This window comes from Geospiza fortis, unplaced genomic scaffold (assembly GCF_000277835.1).
Source record: "Geospiza fortis unplaced genomic scaffold, GeoFor_1.0 scaffold78, whole genome shotgun sequence".
Lineage (NCBI taxonomy): Eukaryota > Metazoa > Chordata > Aves > Passeriformes > Thraupidae > Geospiza > Geospiza fortis.
The window spans coordinates 4,665,531-4,686,732 of NW_005054339.1; the positions used below are offsets into that span (position 1 = coordinate 4,665,531).

At 36.6% G+C, this 21,202-nt stretch overlaps 1 protein-coding gene across 5 annotated transcripts in view; it reads right to left on the reverse strand.

Moving 5' to 3' along the window:
• The window catches only part of ERC2 (ELKS/RAB6-interacting/CAST family member 2), a 405,766-nt gene that overhangs the window by 349,122 nt on the left and 35,442 nt on the right, over positions 1 to 21,202 (reverse strand). For 3 of the 5 annotated variants that reach the window (XM_031058194.1, XM_031058193.1, XM_014307629.2), the window contains exon 3: positions 5,785 to 6,201. In XM_031058194.1, coding sequence (XP_030914054.1) covers positions 5,785 to 6,201 — 417 coding nt within the window. Of the gene's footprint in view, positions 1 to 5,784; positions 6,202 to 6,813; positions 6,838 to 21,202 lie in introns of all 5 variants that reach the window. The other 2 variants (XM_031058192.1, XM_031058191.1) reach the window with 1 other exon arrangement.

The window sequence follows — 21,202 nt, forward strand, 5'->3', positions numbered from 1 at the left end:
ATTTACAGTAAACACCAAAAGTCTGCAAGGCATCTGTTCTATTCACAGTGGAAGAAGGAACTTTGCTCCATTAATAACTTTAAAAACATGCAATAACTAATTCATGATGGCAGTTCAAATCCTATCAGCAGCCTTCGTTATTTGACCAAGCTGAGTTCAAAGATAGAGCAAAGTTTTAAAAAGCCCCTTGAAAGTTTAGAAGTACACTTTAAATTATTATAAAGATGTGTTGTTCTTCTTTTCTACCAAATACAAAAAAGCTGTAACTTTAAACCATGAGCAGCAACATTATTTTAAGAATACATGCAAGATAAGAGTTAAAGTGTGTATATAAAATCCTATATGATCTCAGAATTTGTTTTAGTGAAATTGTATGTTGTACAGAGAGGGCATGTGTAATATACGTGTATGTATATATAATAAAATACTTGCTGGAATTTTAACATTTGACTTCACTAGAGTCTTAGTGGGACTTTGCCTTAGGCAAGTTTTTAATAGCAATAATAAAAAAATACTTAATGGTACTTAGGGTAAATAATGTGTGGTCACTATGTTTAAAAAAAAGTAATACCAAACATCTGTGCTAGATTTCCACATGATAAAATCCCCATATTACCTACAGTTCTCCCAAAGTTATAGAGAAACAAATGTTTATTTAAAAATCTAGAAGAGACATGTGATAACCAATTTAAGAATTTTAAGGCAGGCATCCTGTGTTTTCTGACAAGAATGTATATTTAGTGATCTTTATGATATTTAATTCTGAACATGAAGAAAGTCACAGTATGACGTTATGGCTTCAAGACAAATTTTCAATCACGAACAAATGAAGAATATCTTTTAAGTCTACTTGCAAAGACCACTATGTTCCTCACAGGATACATTAATTTTTTTATCAAAGCAAAAGCTATTCATTTTTTTTTCAGAAAACAAGAATAAAGTTCATCTACCTTTGAAAAACACTAACAAAAATACTTGAGTGAATTTAGTTAAAGGCATAGGATTCAGTCTAACAGTGATGGAAAACCAAGTGCAATCTGGGCAGAAATCCTCAGAAAGCATGAAACAGAGCTCACCACTCTCTTAAGAGGCTCCATCTCCCAAACTGCAGCAGCAACACATGCTCACTGTTACTCAGAGCTACATTTGCTCTCTCTTGCTTTGTGATAAGGAACTAAGGAAACCTTTGCTATAACTCTCTCCAAGCTGGGAATCCTACTATCCCTGTGAAAGCTTATTGCCTAGATTTTAAATTCCTTGATAAAGGAAAGAAATCTAACCCAATTTTTTACACAGCTTATTTCCCAACATTTTAGTGAACCTTGCCGACATTGACATTCTTTGCTGTTCCTGTAAAAGAGTAGGATTCCAACTTCAGCTTTATTCTCCTTCTCCTGCTTTATAATGCATCTCATATTTGCCACTGCTAAGGCCCTCAAACACAAAGCTTGAGTGAAACTGTCATCACAAGTTTGCTTTTGTGAAACAAAGTTTAAAAATGCATGGATTCCACACTGCAGAAAGATACAATCTTTGAGGGCCACCAAGTCAACACCTCACAGTTAGCCTGTATCTCCTAACAGAATATGAAAGCAAATGAAGGGAAAAAATTGTTTTATTTTCTGGAGTTACTTCTCTGCCTCTAGTACAACAGCCAATTCCATTACTCTCGCCTGTACTTTCTCTAAAAAATACCATCAAAAGCCTGGAGAACTTCCAGATCTCTGAAGGCAGCTATAATTATCAAATTCTGCTGAGGCTACTCAGGAGGGTGGGTGAGGGAAGGGCAAGAAGCAATCAGTGGCTTAAAAACAAGAAATTTCTGCATGATTCTTGGATAACCAGCCAATCAGAACAGTAGGATATTTATTTCTGATAATGCGCATTCTTGTGTGAAATTGCCAGAAAATCAAAAATTGACAAGGTGGTAGAGTCTGACAGACAACAAGAAGTTATTTCTCTCTACCTAGTTAAGTGAAAAAGTTACCAACTAGACAAAAGCCGCTGTGGAGTAACAAAGAACATCTCCCTTACTATTCAATTCCTTGTAGGATCAGTGCTCAGGAGGTGCAGGTCAAGGAGAGAACTGACATTCATTTGAGATACAGGTGTGTTGAAGAGATGGTCCTTAATTCCCAATGTTTCAAGACCACTTGCTTCAGTTTCTCTCACAACATGGTAGTTTAATTCTCTGGTTTACTCAAAATATCACCCACCAGTGATTATTAATAGCTTTCTACACCACCACGTTGAATTATCTAAAAGATGAACAGAATTAACAAATAGAAGAAATTCCAGCTTTGCATTGTTTTAAAGCACTAAGAAATGAACAGAATAAGAGAAAAAAATATGGTTGCATTAGGGGAAAACATGGTCAAAAGCTCAACATGTAAGACTACTTTCTTTTAGCTAGGTTGGTACACAATTAAATTTCATGAACTGAAAAATTCAAATCAAAAGTAATTTTAAATTAAATACTAACAGCAAAGGGCTTATGAGAAGGCCATCTCTACATTTACATTTTAATGTAATGTTGAGGCTGTATAAAATCAGCTGTCTTCAGTTAATTTTTTTCCATATTCAACTTCTCTTGCACCATGTTAACTTTTTTCCACAGACAGCACTCTTTCTGCTAGAAACTACAGCAGAATCATTGTAAAGGTAAAATGACACAAACAAACGCTATTTGTTGAATAACTTCATATGATGCTAGACAGAATTTTATCATCTTTGTTTCACAGAATCACCAAGTCAATAAGGTTGGAAAAGACATCCAAGACCATCAAGCCTGAAGTCCTTGAAAAGCTCCACCTTGTCAATCAGACCAAGGCACTGAGTGCCAAACCCAGTCATTTCTTGAACACCTTCAGGGATGGGGACCCCATCACTTCCCCAAGTTGTCCATTCCAGCGTTTAACAACCCTTTCCATGAAGGAATCCCTGAATCTCCCCTGGTACAGACAATTTCAAGTGCAGCAGCAGAAATAAAATAGCAAAACTGATCAAAGAGAAGAAAGAGCCATCCATTAAAATCAAAGAGAACATTACACATGGCCCAATACTAGTTTCTCAGAAACACACTCAACACTTGAGCTATATTCCAACCTGTAAAAATAAAGAAAGCAGAATATTTTAGATTATGTTCTAAAATGACAGATATCTTGTTAAGGGTGTAGAAAAATTAACACAATTTGAGTGAATTCTAAATAATTCATGAATGAAAGTCATTAAGAATGTATACAAGTTCTAGCTTACTTTTAAAGCATTCTCATGAGGAAAAAAAATGTTCAGTAACTCTGCCAGGTGATTTACACAGCTAGGATGGAAAACTACAAACACCAGTTACAGAAAAAAAAAAATCAACCCACTGGGGAGGCTGCTGCAGAAGATTCAACCTAGTAACCTCTGTTTTATCATACTGAGAACCTGTATTGTGCAGGATGAAGACTAAAAGCAGAGACAGAAATTCAAATGAGCACTGCAGAACAAGGATTTACCAAGCTACACATAAAGATCAAAGGTTGATCCATTTGGAATTTTAACAAATATGTAATACTTTGAAACTATACATAATGTCTGATGTTACTTCAAAGCATGCAGACAACTTTCCATAACAAGAAAGTAAAGAAAAAATTTGAACCTCAGTACATTTTCCAAGAACCAGAACAATCAAATCCAGAGTCCTGGATAAACAAACAGGCACCTACTAAAACATTTTGTTTTTAAAGAGTTCCTACCAGCTTACACATCATACTTCCAAGCTCCCTACAACTTCAAACATGCAGAAACTTAAAAATAAATAAAAATAAAACCTATAAATACTATGTGCAACAGAAAGAGAGCTGGAGAGAGAGACTGCACCCAAAGCCTTGAATTCTTATAAAAACAATGAAATCGTGAGCCAAAACGTCCAAAATATTAGACAGTTCCTGCCAATCTGGCTGGGACAGATTCCAGGCAACAAATGCAGTAAAATTTTAAACCTTGATCACTTACCAAGGTATATCAGCATGTCATTAGCAGTAAATCCCATTCTACACTTGCAGCACTCCAGACAAAAGACAACCTCTATATTCTCATATAAACTGAGGGAGAAACAACATTTTTCCCTGCCCCTGAGAACAACTGGGTGGAACACCAAAGTAATTCAGTGTAAATACAGGAGAAACATGCACAGTCTATAGGTAGCCCTAATATCTCCTCTCAGCATGTCTTGGACTAATCAGTAAACTGGATGCCAATTGGACTTTACTTGGAAACTTACATTTCATCTTTTTTTTTTAGCTCAATTTAGCTCTACTTCTCACTGTCCTTGATAACCATTCTCATTAGAAATTTTCTTCAAATTTCCTTATGTCCCATATATAGCCAAATTAGGGTTCACAAACTTAATTGGCAGTGATACAACAGATGAAATAAAATCACACAATCACCCATCTTTGAAAACAAGAGTGCATGCAGACCTAAATCCAGAAATTTGTCTGCTAGTTTATAGAACTTATTCCACAAGCATTCCTCATCACAAACTCAGTATCATTAGCTCCTTATGCAATTCCTTTCAGAATCCATTAATGCATTACATCAGTTTTAATTAAAACTGTGCCTGTGAAAAGATTCAGGATCCACATCTTCACAAGAAAACTTTACTGAAGCATATCATGACATTTTCCACTTTCTAAGCTTCAAATGGGCAGCAGAAACTACTGAGTCCTCAATGCATATTCTAGGTGAGACAGGAATATAAGCTAAACATAAAATAATTTATCCACAGCAAAGAAAATGTTTTGCCAACAGTCTCTAGATGTAAATAGCTGTTCTTAATCTCAAGCTTAATTCTTAAACTCTTGCACTAATTTCATTTGTGCTTTGAGCTGTCAGGCAACGTGGTGTTTTCAGTGACCACACTGCTGCTGAGTTTCTCAGTGAACAGACATGTCTCTCCTGACTTCCTTTGCTGTGTGTCGTTATCCACAACCTCCTGCAACTTTTCACCCTCCTTAGCAAGGTCTTTGTGAGGAAGACTGGCCCTGCCTTGTTTGCCTGACAGAGTCACGTGAGAACATTGCTGGAACCTAAAGGGGCAGATGGGCTTGACACCAGGCCAGATTTTCTTTCAATTGTACTAATCCAATCATCCCAAATCCAGTCCCAAAAATGCATTTACAAGTGATGTAGGCAGCTGGTGCAGGTGGGCTTGGGATCAAATTTAGATTTTCTCAAAGTAGAGCACAGTCAGCAGCACAGTGTTTTTATGTGACATTACAGTATATTCATGTAAAAAGTTGGAGTATCTCCACAGGAAAATACATTAGAAATACACATCGACAGAAGCCTTTGTTTATATGGAAGGAAAATTATTTCAAAACACTCTTTTCAAACACTAGAGGCATAAAAATCCAACACAAAGGTAGCATGCACTCATGACTCCTTAGAGCAGCAGCAGGTGTCACTTCCCTCTTCAGTAGGTCTAATCTTCACTCGCCAGATATCACTTCATCAAAATGAAAGGACAAAGAAACTTTGCAAAGCAACATTTCAATAACAATAAGCCCAAATATACCTACCTCTGTTCCATACTTTCTTATTCTTGCTTTCAGATATCATACAGTCCTGAGTACTTATTACAGATGTAAAACAAATGCATGCTATTCTTTTCATCCAAAAATTAGAGCACAAAAAGAAAACCCTTAAATATTCTAATTATATTTCTAAAACTGCAACAAGTTCCATGACTATATTTAACAAAAATATGTACTTTAAACAAATAAATGAGTTTTTAATTACCTCTCTAAGATGCATGTTTTCCTTCTCCTTCTGATCTAAAATGACTTCTAAATGATTAACCTGAGATTCAGCCTCTGCCATCCTTCGAGTTCTCTCATTGTCATCTTCCATTCCTTTAGAAGGCAAACCTTTACTTTGCAACATCTCTAGAAGCTTTTTTATTGATTCATCTCTGGCATTTAGCGTTTGCTTTTGTGTTTCAATCCTAAGCTCCATTTCTTCTAGAGTTTTTCTCAACAGGAAGAGCTCTTTAGCTTGTCTATCATGCTCTGCCTGAAGTCTTCGAAAATTCTCCTCCGTGAGCTCAATGGTAAAATGCTCAGCCCCTCGGTTCCCACTTTCTTGCTGGAGAAGATGGTTAAGGTCTCTCTGGGTTCTAAGCTCATCTTGAAGTGCCTGGATTGTCATTTGCAGATGCTGCAATAAAGAAGATAAAAGAGAAAAAATTAGCTTAGGATCTGATTGTAGAATTAGTATTTGATTCAAGTTATGTTGTATGCTGTTACAAAAAGTCATTAGAATTAGTAATGAAAGTATACCAAATGATCTTATAAAATATCAAATAATGCAGGTGACAATATTTGTAATGATATCTTTCAAGTGTTTCTAGAAAGAAAAAAGAAGACAACATACACAGACACAAAATAATGTCAGCTACAGATAAAATAGCAACAAATGCAAACACTAGGCAGTGACACATCCATTAGATCAATGTGTACCTACAAAGCTCAAAGACTCAGTATTCCATGTTTTCTAAATTACCTCATAGACTAAAGAGAAATCTGCTCTTCATGGTACTCAACAATACTGCTGTTCATAAAGTCAATCAAAGCCCTCACTACAATTAAAGGGGACTTTGGGGAGGGGCCGAGTTGGGGCTGGTTGGTTTCATTTTTTCATTTTGGAAGCTAAAGCTATGAAAAGTTTAGTAAACAGGATTACTGTATCTCTAAAAAGCAAACAACAAAAAAACCACATGAAGCAATACTGAATTTTGAAAAATAAATTTACTGCAAGTAGTGGACAAACCTTTGTTCTTCTGGCATCCAAAAACTGAACAGCATGGTAAACGAAAAAATGAAGCAAAATCAACATAAAGGTCAGATGCAAGCAAAGGAGATTCAACAGAAAGAACTGAATTCAACAAAAAGTATCTTCAACAGAAAAAATAATTTTATTGAGTTATACAGAAAGGCGACAACACATTCACAGTACTCAAACCCATAAACATAGAGAGACTTCACTCAATAGAGGTGAAAAAGAAAAGCATATTTGAAATAATCAGTCCCATGATAAATTACAACATTCCTATTGGACGTTGCTGTTGTTTTACACTTTTAGGTTATTCAGAACACTAACTTGTCCTAAAATATTTATACTACATCTGAGTACAGGGATCTGTCTCTGTTCCAGAGGTGTGTCTTGCACTCCCTTGATCTCAATGCAGATCAAAATGAAAATGGATTTTTCCCATGTTAGGGTTGGAGTACAGATAATTAGCCTAAATAGCTATGGCTTATGATGTTCATTTCAGATTATATCCTCATCTGAATTTGTTTTTCTTCTTATTTTTTCCCTTTACTCATTGCCTATACAGAATACTGAGCTTTTAGAAATTTGAATTCCTGAACAGGCTCACAGTCTGTACTAAAAGACATTTAACTGAAGGAATTAGGGGACTTAAATGTGTGTCATCAGACCTTTTAGGTTTAATTGATGTTCTGCAACTCCACATTCTAAAAAACAAAACAACAGAAACCACAACAAATAAAACCCAAAACAGCAACAACACAGACACCAAACTAACAACAAAACATTCTATTTGATACCACCTTCACGTTTTACACAAGTACACATAAATCTGTCGTGTTTTAGCAATGATTTAAACTAAATGAAAAATTCTAAACCTTGAGAAACCAACCTTTTGAAATAATGACTTTTATCAGTTATTTCAAATGGAAAAGAAGTACTGCCAGTGGTAGAATTCAGTAAGACACTTTGAACCTCTTCTATCATTAAATAAGCACTACTTTAATATATGTCCAGATCTTAATTCTCTTATTATCTGCATCTTACTAGGCACACACTCAGTTGAGAGCATACACAGGTAAGCCACTCATTTACAGCCCTGCTTTTATTTAATGGCAACTCTTATATTTTCTTAATCTCACCATCTTTTTAATTAGCTATAATAAGCTTAAAAACTCCAGTAAACTTTAAAATCCTTTAGATGTAGAAACTTCCCCACTTTGAATCTACTAATGTGCCAACTGTTTGTGACCCTGAGACTGACTACATCATCTGGCTTCCGAAATTATTTCACTGTCCTACTTCTCACACCTGACCAAGAACCTTCTCTGTACTACCATGCTACAACTAAGCAACAGCAATATTCAGTAACTACCAGCACCCCAGAAATAGTAAAAATTATTTCCATGATCTGAATAATGATTTAAGATGCATCCACCTAATGTTAAATCAGAATTTATTTATTACTTCATGCTACAAACTATTTACAAATTAATGTTTTTCTAAAGTCAAGTAGTTCCTATATATCAAATGTCAATATGTCTATAGAAATCTAGCTGAGCAAAAGAAAACTAAAACACCATGTTCTAACCCACAAATGAAAGTAAACTTGACATACACATTCCTAACACACAAACCTTCTGAATGTAACCTCTAAAAACCAAAAATTGTTGAATGAACACAAAAATAATTAGAAATCAGAACTCAAATAACAATTCTGGTTAAGATAAATAAGACAAGTTCCTCTTCTGCCCCCAGCAGCCTGTGCATGCTCTCCTTAGGCTCCACCCAGGCCCACGTTTGTCACTAAGCATGACAGTGGTTCTGGCTGCTTCTCTGTAATTACCTTAAAACTAACAGCCTCAACTGTGGCAGACTACTGCTACTTTGACATAAAAGAATCCATTTTTGTACACCTTCAAGACTTAGAACATGGTGGACCAGATTTAGACTTCTGCTGTCACAGATTTTTGTATCTGCAGCTTGCTAAGGAAAGGAAAGAACAAATGGTGTGAGGGTGGAAAGAAATTGTATAATTAACTGCAGGGGAAGGAATGTAGGAGTGCTGTGAATATCTGTCACATGGTTGTCATTACAGACACAGAACTTTACAGGATTTTTTTTAAAAAATGCATACGATCTATCACATTTTTTATAATTTCTATTAAAAATGGACCAGTTGACCAGAAATATTTCTATGCCAATTTCTTGACAATATATAAATAGTTCTCTCAGAACTTTTTCAATCCTTCTTTGCAGCCCAGCTCCAAGAAGCAATCCATGGAACTGTGAATTGCCCCATAAACTGAAACAAAACTATAAAAGGAAGATTAACTAATGGCTCTTCCCAGACTTCAGTTCATGTTCTACACAAGGAAGATCCTCTAGTCTGTGCCAACTAACTACACCCAAAAAAATTGCCTGCTGAGAACTCTCCTGCCTCAGTGTGCCTTGGGCCACATAAACACTTCAGAGCATCCTAAAGCCCCAGATGTGGTAAACAGCAGAGGGGAATGAATTCACAAGGAGACTCACTGATTTAAAATTGTTGATCCACCTACAGAAGCACACAGCTTCTCGTGCTTTGCACCATCACAGGGCCACCAAAAGCAAAGAACACATTCAAGAACCCAGTCCACTGGATTTTAGCTCCTGATTCTCCTGTTTCTTTCCCACCCCAGTTAACAGAGAATTGGCAGGGCAGAATCAGCTAACAGTCTAGTCTCTTGGCAGTGGCAAATATAAAATTATACAGAAGACTTTGCAAAAAAATCACCCTGTGTAATTGTATGCTATAGAAAGCTACAGCTATACCTGAAGAATACACCTCAACAAATATAACAGCAAATTATCCTGTCAACCATTCTCTCATTCTCTAAAATCAAGCTTCCTTATTTATTCTATAATCTATTACTGTTCTATTTTAATTCTCCACAGTATGAGGCTCTATCATCGAGAGGAAATAGACTACTGAAAGCTTTCTTATGAACTGCATCTAAATCAACTTGTATGTTAAATTTAGTTGTACTACTGAAATAAGTTCGAACATTACACTTGCAAATATGTGTAACTTAAGTATTGTTAAAGAAAAACATGCAAATCCTAATTTTCTCCTTTAAAGAAAAAAAGAAAGGGAATTGGAGACATTTTATTCATTAGCATAAATTAAGAAATTAATTCTCTCTTGCATTTCCTCATCTGCCTATTACAATTCATAAATCTGGTATCCAAAAAAACCCCACTGAAAATCTGTTGACTAGAATTTTGCCTGAGTAAGACAGGACTGACAGAAAGAGTTGGAAGGAGAAGACAGATCTAATTTGGGAGGAATAGCAAGAGATTCTGACCACACACGATGAATCTTCAGCATAAAAAATTCTGAGCATGAGATGTGAGAGAGCTTTTGCATAACACTGTTTGCTGATATAACCACACATTTGAAAATAGAGAATTCTTGTCTGACTTCCCTTACTTTTTCTTTCTTTATGCCTTTAAATTTGGTGTCTTGTCAAATTCTGTAAAGTTTGCACTTACAAGCGTGCTTTGCAAGTTTGGTAAGGAATCTTGTCACGTACACTTAAATCTGCATTTCTTGACACAGATGTGGTGGGCTGAGCTTGGCTGGAGGCCAGGACTCCCCCAAGCCACCCTATCGCTCCCCTCCTCAGCAGGACTGGGGGCAGAGGGGAAGAAGATGAAATAAACCTCGTAGGTCAAGGTAAAGGCAGTTTAATAAAACAAAAGCAAAGGCCATGCACAGAAGCAAAGGAAAACACAAGATTCACTCTCCATGCCCCAAGACCAGCCCATACCCAGGCACTTCCCTGGCCAGTAGGGCTTCAGTACAATTGCTCCAGAGAACAAACACTAATAAAGAATACCCCCTCCATCAGCTTCTTGTTCAAACCTTTCCTCCTTTTCTTCCTCCATTAATAAGCAAGTGTCCACCAAGTTGCTCACTCCCCTAAGCTTACCCCTCATCCTGGGCTTTTTTCCCCCCCCATGGAATAGAGCTCAGTTCAGGAATAGAGCTCAGTTCCCTGTGACAAATACAGATCTTAATTTACACACAATCCTGCTTCTAAATTAAATACTCTCATTATGTGCATTTTGGTTTAATGTCTTGGCCCACTCTAATCATCACTAAACCTAATTTCTCCTCAGGTCCCAAACCAGCAGCAAGGAATGCTGATGCTACGGCATTCTACTACTGTTTAAAAAAAAAACCCAAATAATTATGTAGTCCCTAGAGTTTTCTGAGAGCAAAAACTGCCCTCCAATACATCAGTAATCTATTCTGGAATCTGACAGGGCAGTGCTGACATATTTAAACTGAGGTATCAGACTTGACTACTATTCAGTCAGCTTCTCCAGGTCACCTCACATAAGTATTTTGGCAAAAAAAAAAGTATTGCCTAAAGACTTGAGTTCACTGAACAAAAATGCATCCCCATACAGGCTAAAAAGCTGTAGTACTGCAAATTCAGAGCAGCTTTGCAGCTATTTTTTAAGGAAGAACCTGTAAATTTATTTCTTTCCTAATTCCCTTTTTTGCTGTGGGCTGAGAGATGTTGATGAGCCAAATCTTTTAGCCTGTAATCACAAGAACCAGAAGGTCAAGAGGAAGAGACTTTTAGAAATGTAACAAGTAAACAGACTTGAGAGGAATAATCTGCAAAGATACATGTTGGAGGGGGGAAAAAATCAATTTTTTAGTTATTAAAAAGAGGTTTAATTAAAATCTTTGTCATCAGTATCATAGCAAAATGCAGGGGTTTGCATTTAGGTGATCCTTACCATGATAACTTTTAAGCAGTCCAATTATGCTGCTATGACAACACTGGCGTCCTTTTTTTCACCTCTTCCCTTTGGAGAAATACTGTTAGTAGTGCCAGAGTCACTAAGTAGTATATTAGTTAACTGAAAAATCATCAGTAACAAGTATTTTGACCAATATGAACACGAGTGGTAGAATCTGTTTGCAGATTACTTCTTACAACTTACAGGGGGAAAATAAAAAATACTTTTTAACAAGGCCTGGAAATCAATGTCAGTTTAAGAAAAGCAGATTATTATTTGTTTCCCAGTAGTTCTGTCTGCAACGTTAACTACACAGCTAAGAACAATGCACGGTTTAGAAGTCCTGGATACTCAAAGATAGATCTTTGAGTTTTAAAACCATTCTCAACAGAAAAAGTAACTATATACTGTGAGAAATCCTCCATCCCCTCACAAACTCCAGCTCCTCTGATACGCTTTTATTGCCTGCATAAAAAGTTTCTCCTTTTTTCAGGATTGAAGCACTTAAGGTTCCCCAAGGAAGCTTTTAAACCATTTGGGATGATAAACCTTTACCCTCCCCACACAAAATGTCCCTCATGGTCTTGGCTCTACATAGTCAATGTTTGTGATTTGTATTCTGTCTGCCAATTGTTTACTAAAAATGAGCAGAATCCCTGTCCTACAGCTAATCCCAGGAGTAACTGCAATCACTGAACAGAAACATGGTCTGAGTTTCCCATCACCACAGCTCAAGTCTAGTAGAGTGAGAAAACATCCAAGGCCTTGTCCAAACAACAAAGAAAACTCCACTCCCCCATCGATCTCACCCACAAGCCTACTGGTAACAAATAGATACAAGAGAATAGAAAAACAAAAAGCACATGAGCACATCATTCCCAGCTTTCTATTTCCCATGATATAGACTTCCAGTTCTCCTCTGCCCTTTATCTAGAGGAACAGTAAGGTTTCAATTCTGCTGATGCACTGTCTGGTACCTTCTGGAAGCCTTTGTTTTTGAGATTGCCTTCTCTGCTGTTAAAGCTTTCCCGTGAACAAAGATTTAACACAGTAAATATACCCCTCAAGTAATAATCACAGGCTTTCAGAAGGTAACAGTACATTATCAAGGGTTTTCAATGTGGTCTATTTAGACAAGATATTTGCCGACATACACAAAGCTCTCAAAACATTGTGGAAAAATTCTTAAAACTGAATAAGTGTTGTTCACTAACAAAACATTGCATCGCGTATTTATTACAGAAATTTTGTTTCTGTTTTACTTTAAAAAAGAATTCTCCCTGATCTCCAAGTTCAAGTCTCCACACATAAAGCAGATTTTTTTTCTCAGCATAAAGATGTTCAATGCCAAGCTTTTTACCAAATAGTATTAGATTCCTCTTTTGTTATAATTAGCGGGATATTGTGTATGCAATGCCCAGTACAGAAACAACCATATCCAGATTAAGTCAGCAAGTCACAAACAGGTAACTAAAACCTAGTAAAATATTATTTGTCTCAACCCCACCAAACTACAGGTTTTTAGTTCATTTTCACTCCATAAAATAAGTTACATATTTGTAATCAACACAGGAATTGATTAATCAAATGTTGGGAGAAGCAAAGAGCATGTTTTTCTTTTGTGGAGATATTTTTGGGGTTTTTAAAGAAAAAAAATGCAGAGTTCCACTGAAAGTGAAATCACATATGTCCCCAGTGGACCAGGAACAGACTGAGCACTGCTCTGTCAGATTCCAGAAGAGATTACTGATGTATTGGAGGGCAGTCTTCTCTCTCAGATAACTCTAGGGACTACATAATTATTTGGGGTTTTTTTAAACAGTATTAGAATGCCATAGGATCAGCATTCCTCACTGCTGGTTTGGGGCCTGGGGAGAAATTAGGTTTAGTGATGATCAGAGTGCACCAAGACATTAAACCAGAGTGCATACATTTAATTTAGAAGCAGGATTGTGTGCGAATTAAGATCTGCATTTGTCACAGGGAACTGAGCTCTATTCCTGCTTCCATTGTCATGTACAACTGAAATGCACCTGTCTGAAAACCTGAAAATATTTGCCTTCTGACTTTCATATCCATGGGATTATGTTCTTTAACACCAGTTAAGTGTGAACCATTATGCAAATTGCAATTAATGAAGAACAGAAAGTTAAGAATTTGTTGTTTCTAATTGCCAGCTTTAAAAAAAAACCCTGATAATCAACAAAAATATTTGGCAAGTACTTTCTTTTTGGACAGTGGAATGTATTGTGCAGCCGGCTGATTCAGTCAAAATAATAGCATAGCAAAAATCTTGGATGCTAAACAGGCCTATTACTTTCTTATTTCTCAAGAACTGAGGTCGGCGTACATTAAAGGAATTTTTTTCAGGCACCAAGTCAAGAAATTGCTTACAAAAGGAGAGCATTGAGAGCAAACAAGGTCACATTTCAAACACTGAAAAACTTGTGGTATTTGATCTTCAGACCCTCCCTTTATCTGCTTTAACTTTTGCTATAGAGTTTCTCCTTCTGGCAGAGAATTCACTATTACCTTGGAAAAAAAATGAAAATAAAATTAATCCTTTTCCCAGAGTAAAAAAGAATGCAAATTGGGCTCTGTTTTCCAATTTTTTAGTCTGCCTCTAATGAAACATCCCACTCCTTTCATTAAAGAAATAAAATCTGAGGAAGGAGATTTTTGAGGACAAAGTGCAGGTTCTGCTGAAGCTACCAAAGTGAAAGGCAGATAAAGGAAAACTATAGAGGTGTCCAAATTGTGTTTCCAATTAGAAAGTCATAACAGATCAGAACAGAAATGGTTGCTACAGTCAGTAAACAGCAAGCCACAAAACTCTGAATGATGTTAAAAAATGAAATCAAGTATTCACATGATATGCAGTATGTGCTTTTTTCTCAGAGGACTTGAATACCTGACACACTGTAAAAGTTCACATTTTATGTATCACATCTAAGAAGCAATACAGGGAACTCCAACGGACTGAGAGAGCCTGCCAGTCTGCCCAGTGGAGATTTTGGTGATTAATTTACACTATATTGAAAGACACAAAAGAGGAAAGTTAGAAGACCAGACAAAACCTCAGCACCGTATTGCAAACCTTGATGTTTAATTCACATGTGAAATGGGGGCTTTAAGCTCCTGTACAGGAAGTCTCCATTGACAGAAGAGGCAAATGCAGAGCATCACTGAAAGTTATGGGAAAATGGGACATTTTAATATTTGTGCTGATCTTCTTACTCTTGCCACCCTTCCATTTTGTAACTTTATAACTATATATTTTCAAAAGCAGCCACGAGAAAAATCATATGAATATAAATTATTCACATGATAATTTCAAGCACAGCTTTTAGTAAGCCAGAAATACAAGTTCCAATTTCAACCTCACCCTGGTCTATTTTAATCAGCAAAATACATAAAAGAGCACTCTTCAGCTTTCAATTCTTTTTCACAACTAGGAATAGTACTGTGAGCTGATTAATCATAATACATAATCATTTCCTATTGAAACAATCTGAAAAGGAGCCTTAGAACTATGTGTTCTGATACAGCTAAAGAAAAATGAAAAAAAATCAATATAGGGATTTCAGTGATTCCACTCAAAACAGAGTTGTTAGATGCAACAGTGACAAATGATGCATCACAAAGCACTGATGACCATCTGGGAAGACATTTCATTCATGCTGGTTCACTGAAGAAATGCAGATACGCAGGAAAGAAATCATCGGGGCTCAAAAAGATCCCTGCAGCTAACAAATATACGCTTTCACAAGTCGGGAGAACTTTGGTTTCGCAGCGAAGTTAGTTAAATCTAGATTTATTCTTGTCAGATTTCGTAGGAATCTCTTCACGGCCTAAAGCAATGCAGGACAGCCCCATAAAAAATCTGCAGCTCTGGAGTGTTCCCACAAGGTGGCACTAAATCCCCAGCCGCAGAAAATCCTGACGGGGCGCAGAAACGCGAGGGCAAAAACCCACGGCCACGTACAGAGCATAGGAAAATAGAGTACCGCCACGTTATGTACATAACATACATAAATAGACTACGGCCACGTTCATAGCATAAATAAACAAAACTATTTACAGATTAGAAATCACAGGATAGAAAAATAAAAATAAAATAAAGATAAAAATAACAGCCTAAATCAGATATTTTAGACGAGATTGTAATTTTCCCCTCATAATTCAACAGCGGAAGTGGAGGGCACACAGACACATGTACCACATGTGTGTATAAATAAATATATATATTTATATATATATATATATACACACACTTTCAATACATACATTGACTTACAGTCAGCACTTCAGAAGAGATCAAGTTCAGCTCTTGGTTCCAAGTTCTGATACAGAACCAATATTTCTGATGTAGTTCTGTTTTCCCTGCCCTGGTGACACCCCACGGGTCGGGCAGTGCTGACTCCCAGCCCTCTGGGGCACTGCAAGCACCAAGAGTCAGATACAGCCTTGTACTCATATGCAGTCAATGTTCCACTTTCAACTACTTGATTTTTTTTATCCCTCACCCTTTCCTTGCATGTTGGTGCAGTCTTTTCACCCCAAGTGCATTGCATAACCTTAATTACTGAAATAGTAGTGTACCCATATGCTGGGCTAATTTTTAGTGGTGTTCAAACTCCTGAAGTGTCCAGAAGCCTTCAGGGGGCCCTTTGTTGCCAACTTCAATTAAATAAACAGGTACTAGGTCATTTCAGGCCAAATGCGTTCCACAGTGCTGAATTTTAAATTGTTAGCACTACCTAATTTTCCTCCAACAGTCTATTGGTTTTTTCATCATTTTTAACACTGCTTTAAGCAAGCATGCTGTAAGAATATTCATTTTTTACAGGTATTAAAAAAGAAAGGAGTTATTTAATCTCTGCAACTACTTTGCAACCAAATGCAAAAGACAACAACTTTTAAGGTAAGAGCAGATGAAGTAATTTGATGATCAGCTCCAAGCATTACATTCACACAAAAAACAACACTAAGTTCCACAAGCACACTGCTACTATTGATTTTCTCTCCACCACCCCACATTAGGGATAAGATAACACAAGATCCAGGGGTGGGTAAGGGATTTTAGAACCACCTTGAAGTACAAAATGTTTATTTAATTCTAACTGCCAGGGGTTTTTTTTTCTGCATATCACATGCTTACACATCTGTTGGCTATATAATGTAAACTCATTGCAATTTAAGTACAGATTTGTGATCAGAATGAATATCCCCTTCAACATATCCTGCCTTAATCCCCAGTTTTTGCACTGTATGACCGGAGAGGATTTGTTCTATTCTGTATAAAAGGAAGTGAGAGTATAGAATCAATACTCCTGTTGTCATCCAAAACACTCCATGCATCCTGCTCAGCTAATGTCAGTTTCTGTCAATAACTGAATAAAACATATGGCTCTTTTGTTTGTAAAAAGTTATATCATGCTGTATCTTTCTACTTTTCCACTCATGCTCAGGCGCATCTTATATTTGACTTCAAAAACCCCATGATCCTTTATTATGCTTACTTTGTGCTGCTGCAAAGTTTCACAAGTTTTGCTCTTTCTGCTGTACAGATGCTCAAAGACTGCACTGACAATAATTTAGTGAGACAGCTGTTCCTAGAGGTGTTTCTCAAGGAAAGCATTTCAGTGTTTTCTCAGTTCTGTTTCACCACACTGATTATAATCGGTATCCTGACTTTCATGAAAGCCTTAATATTAACTAGCAAACTCATAATCACACATTGCTCACTTAATCTCTCAGAAAACAGACTACCTAGGGTCAGTACACCGCACTGGATTCATGTTCTTATCTCGCCTAATTATTATTAAATAAATAATTCTATTGGAGGACACCATTCAGATTCCACTCCACCCTAGAATTTTATGAGAGTTCTAGCAAAAAGCACACTTCTTACAGCACAAGTTATTTAAATAATAATCTGGTAAACTGACGAACAGTAATAAAAATTAGATAATCAAAGGTAAAGAAATTTCTACGTAAAGGTTATGGGATAAACATTTGTATATAAGAGCTAAGGGTCTGGCAGTGGCAGGGTTTGTTGATCCTTAAGAGCAAAGCTATTGGAAAATACAAGTGCTCCCCCTCCAAACCTGAGAGCCTATATGGCAATGACAGCACTGCCACTGAAGGATGAGTGTGACAAGCAATATGATCTTTGTAATTGTTACTTTGTTTTCCCACATTTCGAACTACTCTTCATAATGCCTTCTCTCAGCCCAGCTATTACTGTCACCAGTCCTTAGTATTCTTGCATCAAATCCAGAAGAGCTGATTCCAACCCCTCCATCTGAGATTCTTCCTCTAACAAGAGAATTATCACTCTACAAGGTGTTATTTTCACACCACATTCCTAGTAACAGAAACAGTGTATTCCACTTTTTTGAACGGTTTTATGTGCACTAATTGCACAGAAATATTAATATTGATAATATTTCAAACAACTGCACTGCTTCCAGAGGTAATAAAATATTGAATTATTGTTCTCTAATTCAGGGCCATCTAAGCACTAAGAATTGGAAGAGATCCTGCTCTGAAATACTCTAATGCTGTACAGATGAGATCATTTGTAGCAGCAAAGGATTAGTTGCAGGGGAATTGCTCGCTACTATTTCACATGCTACAGCTCCTACAATTTCCAGTTTGCCTCCTCACTCAACCTATAAAGAAGCAAATGCACTTACATCACCTCTGAAGTAAACAGTACTGCAAGATGCTCCTTCAGGTGTAAAATCTGTCCCAGAATTCTCTAGATCAAACCTGTATGCTACTCAGCAAATGAGAAAGCCCTGTGCAAAGGAAGTTCTTATACAGGATACAATCCACCATAAAAGAGAACTTATATCAGCTATTATAAACTAATTTAGAAGTCTGCATCTTAAGCTATTAAATGCAATTATACTTATGAAGAAAACTGCATTCATTTTTTCAACTGAAAAGGAGGGGAAATCAGATTTTATTCTGTATCATCTAACATCTCTACAGTCAAATCTATTAGCCCAAGAAGCCAAGCTTGTGTATAACCCTATGTTCAAAATATGTCAAACACAAGAGTGTCTCTTGATTGGAGTGATGTTAATTAAACACTAGCATCACTCCAATCAAGAGACATTTTATTAGAGATGCACAGAGAAATTAGCATTAAACACAACACTCTTTAGTGCTCCAGAGCAGACATTCTTACTTGCAGCCTGTAGATCAATTTGCTGGTGAAATAAGTAGATTGATGATCACAGGATAATTTACTTACTTCAAATTCTCTCTACAGGGGGAAGATATACTTGCTAACAACAACAGGAAGCTACCCCAAGCACATTTATTAAAAAATATTTCTACACAAGAAGAAAAATAATTAAGGACTTTTCTCCAAGGAATGATGCCACACTCAGTGGTGTGGAACTATCACCAATGAGGCAGAGGTACAGAAAGCATAACAGCCTGACTGTGTTCAAAGACATGGAGGAGAACAGGACTAGACATCAAAAAGTGTGATCATGGAGTTCATGAAAGAGATTAGAAATCCTAGAAATGAGAATAAAATGGAACTTCAAAGGCATTACACTACCTTTTATCCCTAACAAGAACACTTGCCAGAATGGTGGCAGTAAAAACTGCATTACAGGCTTTATTTTTTTCCTATGATCATTTTTTGTATTTCATACAAAGATGTTACACAATGAGAGAAGCAAACAGGTGGTCAGTGGAACACTCACCTTTTGTCAAGTCAAATCATTATCTCAGACAACACAGGATATGAATTCTACAACTTTTTTCCTTCTCTTCCTGCTCCAATTCCTCTATATTATCACTTACCTTATTCTATTAAAAAAAAAACCCAAGATTAAAAGAAAGCCTACAGCATTAAAACTGCAATTGTGCTCACAAACAGGACATACTGATCTCACTGATGTTTGCAGAAGTGAACCAGACAGCCTTAGCTCAAAGGCCTATTTCATACTTTTTATTTAATATAACTTTACTCCTAATTCAAAATTCAGGTGAATAATGAACCACTTGCTATCACTTCTAACAAAAAACGCAGCACATTCAGTCTGTTCAAGCCATGTCAAAGGTACTCACTGGGGTCTTTTTACCTCTCCCAGCTGTCTTTTACTGAAATAACCTTGATCAGTTCCATGATTCATCTGTTACCTTGACCCTCTCTTTAATATTCTCAGTTGTATTGGAAACGCAGGTTCAGTCCTAGATATTGAATTTTATCTATTAAGAGAAAGAAGCCTAGGCCACTTGTACTCTGAAACTTGGAGCACAAAAGCTTTTATAGTAAAGTGTACCTTAAAATAGCACTCTGCCATTTCTACTGCCAAAAACCTTAGTAAAACATATTATACTTTTTAGAGAGGATTAGAGGATTTTTTTTTCCTTTGATACACAGAGCCTGTAGAAATCCTGAGTGTTGTCCATATTCAATAAGAATCTAATATCTGGATATGATAATGTGAGTAACCATTCCATTTTCCTCCTTTCATCATAAATATTTATTGACAAACCAAAATCTAAAATATCTCAGGCACTTTTTTTTTAATTATTGATTACTTTAAAAGATAAAGGCTGTCCATTCCAAACCCCACATTTGTGACTTGTATGCACATTTATATATAAAAAGCTTGTTAGTTGCAGTAAAATGTAAACATGTATTGGGATTAGCCCTATTCCTTTTCATCTCTCAGTTCACCAGATCACAGAAGCTGCCAACATGTTACAGAGTAATCTGTGCTGATTCCTTGTGCTTGCATGGGGAGAACTTGCTGTTCCTCAGGTATTTCTCAGACAAAAATGGAGGAGGGATACCCACAAAATCCACTGGTGAAAAAACTCCCCAGGAAAGGATAACGGGACACGCTGTGATCACTGTAGGGCTCTGCTGGTTCTCTTCAGTTTCAAAGAGAAGGAAAAATAACCCTGAAGTAAAAGTGGAGGGGCCTATCTAGCTTGCAATGCTTTGCTATCTATGAGTTTAAACTGCTTTACTTCTTCAGGTGTTTCTCCTCTTTATTTCTTTTTTATTTGTATCCCACTTTCACCCTTCCAATGCTCTCCCAAGGGAATGAGTGTGTGGGGCTCAGGTGCCACCTGGGCTTAAACCACAAGCAAGATAATTGCCAATTAAATAATAAAATAACCAATGCATATTTCTAAGTAACTGTTCTGTGATGATTCCATATTGTGTTTAGCAAAAAATAGTATTAAAAAGGGAGCAAATATAAATTAAATTTGTATTGTCCTAAACGTCAATTACTCAGTAGCAATTTTCTTGGTTTGAGAGGTGTGCTTCCTTGTCTTCCAGTGCCACAGGAGGCTTAATCAAGCTGGACCATAAAAAACAAATTCCAGGAATGATGAAATGCAAAATAACCTGACCTCCTTGGAGAGTAATACTGTTTACCTGCCAAGTGAAAAGCTTTCAGCCAGGTGGATCATTTATTTTTAACTGTCACTAAATAGAAGGGAAAATGGCTCCAGGCACTTCAGAAAACAAAGGAAATTAAACATTTAATTGCCTTTGTAATCAAATAGACTTCATTATTATTTTGTTCTGCAGAAACTTTTA